This window comes from Eucalyptus grandis, chromosome 5, assembly GCF_016545825.1.
Source record: "Eucalyptus grandis isolate ANBG69807.140 chromosome 5, ASM1654582v1, whole genome shotgun sequence".
Lineage (NCBI taxonomy): Eukaryota > Viridiplantae > Streptophyta > Magnoliopsida > Myrtales > Myrtaceae > Eucalyptus > Eucalyptus grandis.
Window position 1 is genome coordinate 49778639 of NC_052616.1, and position 11894 is coordinate 49790532.

At 38.8% G+C, this 11894-nt stretch overlaps 2 protein-coding genes and 1 long non-coding RNA gene across 3 annotated transcripts; 2 read left to right on the forward strand and 1 right to left on the reverse strand.

Annotated features, from left to right (window-relative positions):
- Positions 1-3729: 3729 nt before the first annotated feature.
- Positions 3730-5755, reverse strand: LOC104445355. Its single transcript, XR_005551483.1, has 2 exons — positions 5481-5755; positions 3730-4052 (listed from the first exon to the last, which is right to left on the reverse strand). It is a non-coding gene; the product is annotated as an uncharacterized LOC104445355 (long non-coding RNA).
- Positions 5756-8529: 2774 nt separating this feature from the next.
- Positions 8530-9251, forward strand: LOC120293986 (G-type lectin S-receptor-like serine/threonine-protein kinase At1g11280; the record flags this gene model as incomplete). The annotated part of the gene is made up of 1 exon (XM_039313825.1): positions 8530-9251. A coding segment is annotated over exon 1 (612 nt), but the record flags the coding sequence as incomplete, so codon positions are not given.
- Positions 9252-9253: 2 nt separating this feature from the next.
- LOC104445356 (G-type lectin S-receptor-like serine/threonine-protein kinase At1g61370) lies at positions 9254-11593 on the forward strand. The gene is made up of 7 exons (XM_010059242.3): positions 9254-9935; positions 10012-10119; positions 10208-10419; positions 10492-10702; positions 10808-11045; positions 11211-11358; positions 11432-11593. Exons 1-7 carry the CDS (start codon positions 9317-9319, stop codon positions 11543-11545), a joined length of 1650 nt encoding a protein of 549 aa, XP_010057544.2. The 5' UTR covers positions 9254-9316; the 3' UTR covers positions 11546-11593.
- The last annotated feature ends 301 nt before the right edge of the window (positions 11594-11894 follow it).

Below are 11894 nucleotides of genomic sequence, written 5' to 3' on the forward strand. Positions count from 1 at the left end.
TGCATCTCCTTTTGTGACAAATTAACCAAGAACTCAATGAAATCCTCAATGTGGGTGGGGTCAAACTTCAAGTACCTCATGTAAACCCTGAGCGGAGTCTCGATGGGCATGCCGCTCTGGCTGACGAACACGAGGTAGGGCTCCCGTGATACGGTCGTCTTTGCGTGATGGGAGCGCGCGGGCGCCCAATTGAAGGTCTGCCGGGTGCAGGTGACCAGCTTTTGCATCGTGAGGGTCTGGAGGTACATGATCCAAATCCGGGGCATCTTGTGCATCGTCACTAGGGCACGCTCGAACGTGTTGTCCAGGGTCTTGTACTGGGAGTGGATGATGGGGAGGCTTCGGACGATCTCGAGGCGCTCGCGGAGGTAGGCGTGCCAGAGCTTGTAGCTTCCGGGGAGAGCCTTGAGGGCGCGCTCGTAGATGACAAAGCGCTTCTTGAAAGGGGAATCGGCCCGGGTGATGAGGTAGCGCCACCACAGCTTGAGGCTGAAGGGGTTGCGTAGGAGTTCCTCCTCATAGAGCAAGTCGTCCTGCGACAGGTACAGCTCCTTGGGTATTGACATCGCTGGAACCCGGAAAAACCCAGAAAACCCTCGAGCGCCCAGAGAGGGAGGAGGCGGAAAGCAACAATCTTGCGCGCAGTGACGGTGCTTGGAGAGAGAATTCAATCGGAACTTCCGGAGTCCGGCGAGAGGGGTAGCGAGGGAGGTCGGTCGTCGCTCTTTCTCTCGTCGGGAAATCAACGGCGGCGGTGCGCCATGAGCGGGAGGAGGCCGTGGTGGGGGAAAAGCCCTAGTCTTTCTGGCAAGGAGGATGGTGAATTTGGGGATCTTCGCAGCAATGGCGTCTATCTCTCTATGATCTCGCAGAGGTCGAATTGCGGGAGGAAGAAGAGGGATTTGGTGTTTTGCTCTCAGTATTCTTCACGCAATTACTCCTAAGTTCATTATCTTCTTATAAATCCGTGAACATGTGACGAATTATGGGTGAACATGGCCCTAATGGGCGAGAATTACCCATTAAAAGACCGATTGCAAAAAATTGAAACTAACACCTTTCTATTGGTTGGACCGCTGGTTTAGCCTCGTTTTCGAGTAAGTCCATAAACCAGTCCTATTCCCTACAAAGCTTATTTGGCCTTATATTCGGGTTAAATTGCAAGCCATTAAATTTGATTCATAATTAAAAACTATAAGGCAAAATGAACAAATACTACTTGCTAACTAAAAACTTAATCTCTTCGAAAGTCGTGGTATGTTCCTCTTAAGGTTTCTCGATACTAGATATATGCGAAGAACATTGATCGCTTGATTCATTTTTTTTTTAACATCAATCTAATTTATTTAATTATACTCTTAAAACAAGCTATTGGCTTTTATGGACACGTTCTCTCCTTCCTCTCCCTTTGTTCATTTTATTTTGATTGAGGAAGCAAATAAATGGATTATTAGAATGAAAAGAAGAAGAAGAAGAAGAAGAAGAAGAAGAAGAAGAAGAAGAAGAAGAAGAAGAGTAGGGGTTAATTCTATTACATACCAAAAAGATAAAATTAGTCAATAATTTTTTATAATTACAAATGTATATGTACATATATATTTGGTTGAAAAATAAAAAAATAATGAAGTGATTGAGATGGAATTTCTTTTTTAAACATATATATATACACTTAAGGGTGATCAGCGGTCTAGGGTCGACCCTGGACCAATCTTGGACCGGCTCAACCCTGTCGGTCCTGGTCCGGTTCCTAAGGGGACTGGGTTGGTCCTTGGTCCTGAAATTCCAGGACCAACACTGTGCGAGTTGGTCCTCGGTCCCTAAGAGTTTTGGTTGGTCCAACCTGGACCAACCCCGTATATTATATTATATTATATTATATTATATTATATTATATTATATTATTTATAATTCTATTATATATTCAAACCTAAGTAAAATGTTTGTTATATTATATTATATTGAAATGTTCTATCAATAGTACTAATAGTAATTTCAATTTAAAACTTTTGTTGAGTATTAATTAAGTGTCGTTTGTTTTGTTTTCAGGTGTTTAGAAGTTCAAGTGAATTAACAAGATGTGGAGTTATATATTCATGGTTTATATTAAGTATTTTGAACTTTTTATGGTTTAATTATATTTTACTAATGAATTTCAGGTGCACTTTGCTTTTCAATTTGTGTCAAATGGTAGAAGTTTTTGAAGAGTAGAGTAGTACTGCAGTTGCTATGGTGATTTGCTAGTCAAGTGGTGTGAAGCTCATTTTTTGGTTGAGTGGACTCTACATGATCAAAGGCAAGAAAACGCTTTTGCATATGATGTTATGAATATTAAAGATAGATGATTACAAGAACTTTCCATCTTGTCCCATATCTCGATGAACGGTTAAGTACGAAATTTTTATTATTGTGTCATATTAAATTTGCTAAATATGTATTGGTATTTATAGTTTAGTTGCACAATGTCGCATTATTGATGGATGTGTAATTTGAATTTGTAAGTTCACTTTTTTAGGGAGTATAAAAAATAAGACGAAAAGAATTATCGATCGGTCTCGGGTTGACCCTGGAACCGGACTGGACCGACCGAACCCATTGGGTCAGTTTAGTCCTTGGTCCTAGGCTCAATAGGGTTGGTCCTCGGTCCTAAAAATTGAGGACCGACACTGTACGGGTTGGTCCTAGGGTTAGGGGGTGGCCCGGACCAACCCGGACCATGCTCACCCCTATATACACTACTCTGGTTTGGCTGGGTAAGTGGGCAATTTCATGCCAAGAACCGGATCGACTCCCATGGGAATTGTTGGTCTGGTCCTATCCAAACTAGTTCCGGCTAGTTCAAGTAGTTCTCGATTCTTTTACACACTCTTAGCTTTTAAAGACGTGTTTGATAACCGGTCAATTTTTAACTATTTCTAAAAACAAAATAAGAATATAAATCAATTTGGTAAAGTAAACTAATTTTTCTATTCCCGGAATAGATCAAAGGTAAGGAATAAATTTGGAACATGATTCGAAAGTAGAAAAATGTTATTTTTTTATTCTCGAGAATGATTCTACAATCAATCCATTTTCTTTTTTATTCTTTTCTTCTTCCTCCTCCTTTAATTGGTTGCCGGTCTCAGCAATGGTTTGGTGACCTCATTGAAGTCTCACTGACCCTTGGCGCCAGCCATTGCCGAGGGGCAACCAACTATAGGAAGAAGAAGAAAATAGGAAAAAAGATAAGAAAAAGAAAAATCTCAAAAAAAAATTAAAAGATATTTTACTTCATACAAAAAATTAAGGGTAAGACTAAATGCATTTATATTTTTTTTCTATTTCAGGAATAAAAATTATGTATCTATCAAACACGTTTAAATACTCAAAAATTTGTTCAATAACAACATCCGAAAAAACTATTTGTGACTAGAAATTGTTTTAAAAAATAGCATGGTTATCAGACGTATCATAAGACCCGTTTGGTCAAAGAAAAACTATTTTCAAAAAATTATATTTCAAATTTTCAGTATTTGGGTTATCGAAAATAAATAAAAACGTTTTCCATTAATTAAAAACAACGACCTTAGATTGGGAGAAATTGAAGGAAAATCACTTTTCCAAGGCTCCTAGTGTCACGATTCAAACTCCGGGCACATGCACATCCCTCAATGGTCGATGAAAGTTTGCAACATCCTAGGAATTGTTGTCAACCCATTCATTATTTTGCGCATGCAGAAACGTAAAACAATCTCCATACAACATAACAGTGGGATAGAAACGTAGAATAATATTTTCACAAACCACACCTACAATACAGTAGTACTTATATACAGACCAGTTTAACACCCAAGGTCTAATATAAAAGTGAAGCTATTCGGCTACCTATGCGCTAAGCTTCCATTTACAAGTTCGCTATTATACTATCATACTTCTCGACCTCTGTAGGGTGAACTGTCACTTATCATCCAGCCTTGACAGAAGACCCGTCACCACATGAGAGAATATTGTGAGAAACCTACACTTCCCTTCCTGTAGACCCCTGTACACGACCTGGCATTCCTCCATCTAGGGACCTAAAAATTTTAACCCACTAAGGGGTGAGATAACATCTTAGCGAGTTAATCCCCTAAATCCAGAGTAGGAGAAGGGTACACTCTACATGCAATCTAATCATGTTTCTCACAACTCTTTCATACCAGTCTTTCCCTACATGTTAGTGCCGATCAAATCATACATACAATATCGAGTTTTTACATCATATGAATACCGTAACACGAGTATGTGCAAAGACATAAATATCAACATAAGTACACGGGCCCCCAATTACCAGAAAAAACCGTTATGGCACGTCCCATACATCACCACACAGTTCTGTCTTTTAATTCGGTTCCTTGCTTTCACTCATTCATGTGTCAAAAATGATTTTAATGTATAGATAACAGTCTTCTAGCATAATCGGGTATCGTCTCGCACTGTCGAGCACGACAACGTCTATATCTAGACGGCATTCCATATAGGAGCATCGGCCCAACCTCTACTGCGACCAGCATCCATTGACGTGGGGCATTCTCGAAAGAGCATCATTTAGCCCTAAAGGCTCGTGATGGAATCTCATGTCATATATGCATCCACCCAATATCACAATTCAATGATCAATTGCACATTTTATTCGTAACATCAATTGAGCAATTTTTCAGCAAGAAACACTTTGAGGATAATTACAACCGGAATTAGCAGAAACTATCCACTTGTGCCCTTTCAAGTTTAACACCATAAACCATCTCAAATGAGTTCGAAAAATTCTCAAACTTGAACATGTGATAAAGGGTACGTAAAAAAACATTTTTTATGAAGACACCAAGACCCAGATTGTTCAGGATTCGGCCTAGTAGTTCACTCAATCCAACACTAAAATCGGGTCCGTTTCCAGCGGTTCTGTTTTCCAAAATCAGCTTGGTTCGAGGACTGAAATAGGTCCATTTGGTCTGAAATTCGAGTATAATCAACTAGAAGATGTAACAAATAACTTTTGTGAATAACTCATTTTTAAAATCGAACCCAAAGGATTAGTAACAATCCATAGAATCCTTACAGGTCGCAAATTCCAGTGCAATTTGAGTTTCTGTTTAAAGACAACAAAGCCAAAATAATTTTCCTTTAAATCCCCAAAAATCTTGAGAAAAATATATGTTATAATTGAAGATGTTTAAAACATTTCTTCAGAAGGAAATTCTTCAAAATCGCAACATATATCAGTCTACAAAAATAGCAAATCACGCACATCTAGAAAATAGTTTCAAGAAGCAACCCCTATCTTTGGCCAAATCATCCTCTACAGTTCTTATCTTGTCCTTTAAACCACAACTAAACCTTTCTATGGCTAATCTAACATTTCAAACTAACACCCAACTATATGTAATATCATCTACACCTTTCTTACTTGGATGAATTCCTGAATAGAGGTAAACAAACCCTTTTCCAGATTTAGGAAAACAACTCACCAATGCTAGAACCACGCACTTCCTGTGCCGGCGGCATGACGGCGACGAAATCACAAGGCTTGCAACTCGAACGGTGACGGTTCGTTGAAGTTGAGCTCAAAGCCAAGGGTGCTCGGCTTGAGCGGATGGCGTGCAATGGTGAGGATGATGGTGAGTCAAGTGGGTGATGAAGCTATAGAAAATGAAAGCAAATAAATGGAGGTGAAAGAAGGACGGGGTGCTACAGTAGAAATGGAGAATGCGTGAGGGGGAAGAAAAAGGAAAAGAAGAGGGGAGGTGATGTCGTCGAGAGCAGAAAAGGGGGGAAGAGGAGAGAGAAAGAATAAAGTAATGGAGGGGAAGTTGCGGGGTAATTGCAGTAGAAGGGTTGGCGTAGGTGAGGGGGTGGAAAAGTGGGAGAGAGAGAGAGGGAGAAAAAGAAGAAAGAGAGAAGAAAAGACAACAGAAGAAGTTACGTAAGTGAGAGGGTGGAAATTGCGTGCGAAGGAGGGGATGCGTGAAGGAGAAGAGAAAGAGGAGAGTGAGAGAGAGAAGAAAAAGAATAATAGTAATATCGTTATCATTTTTCTCTTTCTTTCAATCACCGATTTTTCATCCGATAATTTTTTTTTCCCGAAATTTCGGGATGTCACACCTAGGCTACCAAATAGATAAAAACCAATCCATGGATTTTTTTTTCCTTTTATGATCAAGTTTTCAATGAAACAAATGCACTCTTATCATATTATTGTAACATTTAATGTATTGAACTCGCAATACCTTCTTAATTGATTTTTTTTTGGGAAAAGTGTCAATTTAATCTTTAACTTTTTAATTATATCAATTTAGTCATAAAACCTTTTAATCTGATATCAATTCAATTATTCTAGCTAATTTTTGCTAAATATTGTTAACGTGGATAATTTTTTAAAATATATATTTTAATTTTTTTGAATATTTTTATGAATTTTGTCTTTTCTTTCCTTCTTTTTTCTTCCTTTCTTTTTCCTTCTTCACCTAGGTGAGAGTCATCGTTGCCTGCTAGAGGCAAGGCTTGATCGGGCGAGGGCCAAGTGAGGGATCCCTCACCCAAGCCATGGCAACCTTATTGGGTGTCACCTTTGCTTAGGTGACGGTTGGCCTTACCTTAGATCTAGCAAAAGAAGCCCTTGGCTGGTTGAGTGTCACCTTTGGTGAGTAATGATAACCCTTGCCCAAGTGAGGCCAACTCACCCGGCTATGGCCAATGGCCAATCAACAACAAAAGGAAGAAGAAAGGAAGAAAAAAAAAAAAATATATATATTAAAAATTATTCATGTCAACAATATCCCATTAAAATTAGTTAAATTGACACTAAATAAAAATTTTATAAATAAATTGACACAATTGAAAAGTTTAAAACTAAATTGGCATATATGTAATAAGTTTATGAATTTTCTAACACTTTTCCCTTGATTTTTTTTTATATTATTACTACACTTTTATGTCTAATGTGCATACCAAATCACAATTGTTTCGGGGTGTTTTAAATTTACAATGTAAAGATTTTTATGAAATGGTTTTTCAAACTTTCCTGCATTTAGTTTGTTGAGAGTATGGTAAAAAGAAACGCTTTCATGTTGTTGGATTGCCAAAAAAACTCTCTATTGGTATTCCCTCCTGTTTGTTTATTTGCTGTGGTATCACTCTTCAAGTTCTTTTTTGGAATGGAGAACCATTCTCATGTGAAGTTTTATGAGAATTGAAAGATTAAGTTTGCAAATGATTACATTTATCTTGTTTTGGCATCTTTTTAGGTTGTTTTATTTCAATAAAAAAAGGTAATATTCGTAACCAAAATATTAGTAATATAATCTTAGTATCTTATATTAAGAACAAAATATAATTATCATAAAAATGATAATTTTTTTAAAATAAGATCTAAACACCAAAAGTCAATTCAAGCGAAAGTTTCTCTAGCCGGTGTTGTGGTCCAATCAACATCCCTTTGTTAAGAAGGCTATTTCTATGGTAGCTCAATAGTACACATCAATTGACTTGAGAACAGTGTCAAGAAGAAACACACCCTAATATATTAGCTAGTGAACATTGATCTATGTTCATTAGCTAATATATAAGTGGATCTACTCTTGTATCAAATCAACTATGAGGGTAGCAACGCACTAGGTCAAGGCTCGGGTAGGAAGCGGAGGGTGCAAAGGGCTTTGTAGGCTAAGCCTAGAGTGATTTTTTGGTGAGCCCAAATAGATAGAGACTAAATTTTATGGGCTCAATCAGTGTCCTAGACCTAAATCACAAATTATTTGGGTGAATCAGTTCGGTGGGGCTATTTCAGGTCAAAGCCCAACTTTTCCAAGAATGAAGTTTGTTTATTTATTGTCAAATTTGAAAACTTCGATAAGCAACGGACTAATTAATGTGAAGTTATTTATAACTATATAAATGTCACCTAAAGAAATGAAATCTACGCACCTCAATTTTGATGGGACATAAGCTTAGATTAGGGTAGAGTTAATTGTCCTCAAACACAATCAAAATAAGACACTGTCAGAACTTGTTTAAGGTTCAATAATCAAATATAATTCATCTACTTAAATGGCTTAGTGAACTAATCTCAAAGTTTGGTTTGATATAAATTCAAAGTAAATAAAAGTATAGGGGCAATATTACACATTGAACATACAATTAATAATGATAGTACTAATAAAAGGCCATTGCTTTTGGTGGGAAGAAGTATTCAGAGTTCACGTATAATCACTTGAAAGTGGTGCTTAGACCAGAAAAGATACTAAAGATTTGGCCTTTCCTCAGCACGGCTGAGTTTACGTATGGAACCTTCACCCGTGTTCTCTCGCCAACCCAAATCGCACGGCCTTAAATCATTTGATTGCACCACACTTGGACTTCGTTTGATGTCTTGGATAACACGTGAGGAATCCGAATTTGTGGACAGAACTGTGCAACTATGACGCTGAGTCAAATTTGAACAGCGGCGAGGAATAAGCCCCGTGGAACAGTCAATGAAGATGTGGTCTTCTGAAAACCCTCGTGTTTCAGCCCCTTTGAGGACCAAGGCCTCTTGGCTCATCGGAAATCTAGTTCATCTATCCTTACATCTGCAGAAAGTGCAGAATCAACCGATCCACCAAACTCACTAGGTTCATTCAGTCATTCTTATCATGCGGCTCATGATTTCTTGGTGCTCTTGCTTGGTCATCTTCTGCCTTCTGCAGGCAAGTCATAGGGCCAGCGGTGTAGCTTACAATATTACTCCATCGGAGCCGCTCTTTCCGAACCAAACTCTTGTCTCCTCTGGCAATTTATTCGAGCTTGGGTTCTTCACGCTGAGTGGATCAGAAAATCAGTATATTGGCATACGGTACAAGAACTTGACGCCTTCTAAGATTGTGTGGGTGGCCAATAGGGAACAGCCACTTGCGTACACGGATCGGTCTGCAAAACTAACGATAGGCAGTGATGGGAATTTGAAGCTCATTGATGGACAAGAAAATATAGTTTGGTTTACCAATGTCTCTAGTCGGTCCAATTATACGTTGGCGGTGCTATTAGATAGTGGGAATTTTGTTCTGCAAGATGGCATTTATGGCGAAATATGGGGGAGCTTCGAGGATCCGACAGACACTCTTCTTCCAATAATGAAGATGGGAGTAAATGTCAGGACTGGAGTGAAAAAGTTCTTAATTTCCTGGAGAAGCGACAGTGATCCATTCCCTGGAAGTTTCTCGACTGGAATGACATCCAAGGGACGCCGCCTCAAGGTTTCACTTGGAATGGTTCGACCCCTTACTGGAGAGGCGGGCAATGGGACAAATCGAAATTTATCGGCATAGCAACCATGGACCAATCATACTCGAGTGGCTTCACTGTCCAGCAGGATACTCAACAGGGAACCACTTACTTTTCGATAAATAGATACGATATCTTTCTATACATGTTCATTTCTCCCGGAGGATCTCTCACGATAATGTATTGGGATGATGGAGCTAAGGCATGGTTGATGGATTGGGCAGCACCGAACAATACTTGTGAGATTTATGGAACTTGTGGTCCATTTGGAGTTTGTAACTCATTGAATTCGCCTATTTGCAGATGCATAGATGGGTTTGTGCCAAAGTCAAATGAAGAATGGAACAGTGGAAACTGGACCAGAGGATGTGAAAGAGAGATGGAATTGAATTGCCAGAAAAACACAAGCACATCGACTTCTACAAATGTAAAGAAAGATGCATTTTGGAAAATGAGCCAGATGAAACTACCCGACTCTGGGAACTATATATCAGACATTGGAGATGAAGAAGAATGTGAAAGCTGGTGCCGGAGCAATTGTTCTTGCTTGGCTTATTCTTACGTCAGCACCATTGGATGCATGGTTTGGAGTAAAGACCTCATTGATCTTCAGGAATTTCCCACAGATGGGGAAGATCTATTTGTTCGAGTTGCACATGTAAAAGCAGGTTAGAAATTTGTTTCATTAAGATGAGTTTGAGTCGACACCAATCATCTTTTACATAACTCTCTTTCCCATTTCAGGAGGATCACGACACAAAGCAGTTATCATCAGCCTGAGTACTATTGCAGGGATTATGTTCTTTGCAGTATTTGTTTTTGTTCTTTGCAAATGGAGAGCTAACAAAACAGGTACTATTGAAAAGCTATATCAGTGTTGTTAGAGTAATGTGCACGCTATGAAAAAAGTAAGCTAATTCTTCATCAATGATAAACGCAGGAAACTTGAACAAAGTTCGAAGGCTCCTTGACTCAGCGGATACACCTGAAAAATCGACGGAGCTGACACAAGGAAATGCATGGCAAAAGCAGTTGAAGCAAGATGATTCACTGGAATTGACCCTTTATAGTTTTGATAGCATACTACTTGCTACAAACAAGTTCAGCACGACAAGTAAACTTGGGCAAGGAGGGTTTGGCTCTGTTTATAAGGTAAGACCATTCTGCAGGACATTGTTAATGAAAATATTTCAAGGTCTAAAAGCTATGTGAATTGCGAAACAGGGGAAGCTGAAAGATGGGAAAGAGGTAGCTGTGAAAAGACTTTCCAGTACCTCAGCCCAAGGCGTTGAAGAGTTCAAGAATGAGATCATCCTTATATCGAAACTCCAGCATCGAAATCTTGTTAAACTCTTGGGTTACTGCATTGAAGGAGAAGAAAAGATTTTGTTATATGAGTACTTGTCGAATAAAAGCTTGGACACCTTTCTTTTTGGTTGGTCTTTTTTTTTTTTAATCTCAGATTAACTATTTTTCTATAATGTATTTTCTGCCATAGCATATAAACTTGAAAACTATTCCTGTCTGTCATGTTTGTTAGATTCAAGGAAGAAGGCAGAACTTGACTGGGGCAAACGATTTCAAATAATTCAGGAGATTGCAAGGGGGCTGCTCTACCTCCATCGAGATTCTTGCCTTAGGGTCATACATCGAGACTTGAAAGTAAGCAACATTCTCTTGGATGAAAAGATGAACCCGAAAATTTCAGATTTTGGGCTAGCACGAATGTTTGAGGGCACTCAAGTTTTGGTGAACACTCAAAAAATTGTTGGAACACTGTAAGCTCTCTAGGCCTATTTGAATTATCAATTCATTGAGTCAATCTCTTCAAGCAGACAAAAATGATTGATTTACCACAATGAACATCTCTATTCATGCATGTTTTATCCCCATTGTCTATTGATACAATCAAAGAGTAGATAACATGTTTAACTTAACTGCAGTGGTTATATGTCTCCTGAGTATGCCATGGGTGGAATATTTTCCGAGAGGTCTGATGTCTATAGCTTCGGAGTGTTGCTACTGGAGATAGTAAGCGGCAAAAAGAACACGGCCCTGTATGACCAGGGACATCTGAATCTCCTTTCCTACGTACGTCCCAAATTCCAAGCCTAATAAATATCGTAAGTTTGCTGCAATATTATGACAATGTTCTCACTTACAGGCATGGCAATTGTGGAGTGATGGCAAAGCATTGGACCTAACGGATGTAGCAATGGCTGTTAGCTCTCCATTGGAGGTAACAAGATGCATCCATGTTGGGCTTCTCTGTGTTTAGGACCATGCCACGGATAGACCAAACATGTCGAATGTGGTTACGATGTTAAGTGGCGAGTCAAATCTTCCTCACCAAGGCAGCCTATATTCACTTTCCAAGCCGAAAGGCCAAATCATTCTATTCCATCATAGCAAGAAAGCATCCGGTCTGTTAACACTATCACCAATACAATGGTCGAAGGAAGATGACGACTATTTATTTTCATTTTTATTTTCTTTTTTTTTTGGAGATGACTTTGTTGTTATTTTTTAAGATTTTAGTGTCAATTCAATTCAAGGATGGCTTTAGTCCACTCTGAACAGAAGAGTTGAATGGGCTGCTCCACTTTATACATGGCTTTTAGGCTGCA

What these genes read in the sequence shown, in the direction of transcription:
- LOC104445356 (XM_010059242.3), top strand. Translation starts at nt 9,317, where the DNA reads ATGGACCAATCATACTCGAGTGGCTTCACTGTCCAGCAGGATACTCAA. An exon ending in CAAAAAATTGTTGGAACACT is followed by an intron (nt 11,046 to 11,210) that starts GTAAGCTCTCTA and finishes ACTTAACTGCAG; the next exon opens with TGGTTATATGTCTCCTGAGT. An exon ending in ATCTGAATCTCCTTTCCTAC is followed by an intron (nt 11,359 to 11,431) that starts GTACGTCCCAAA and finishes TCTCACTTACAG; the next exon opens with GCATGGCAATTGTGGAGTGA.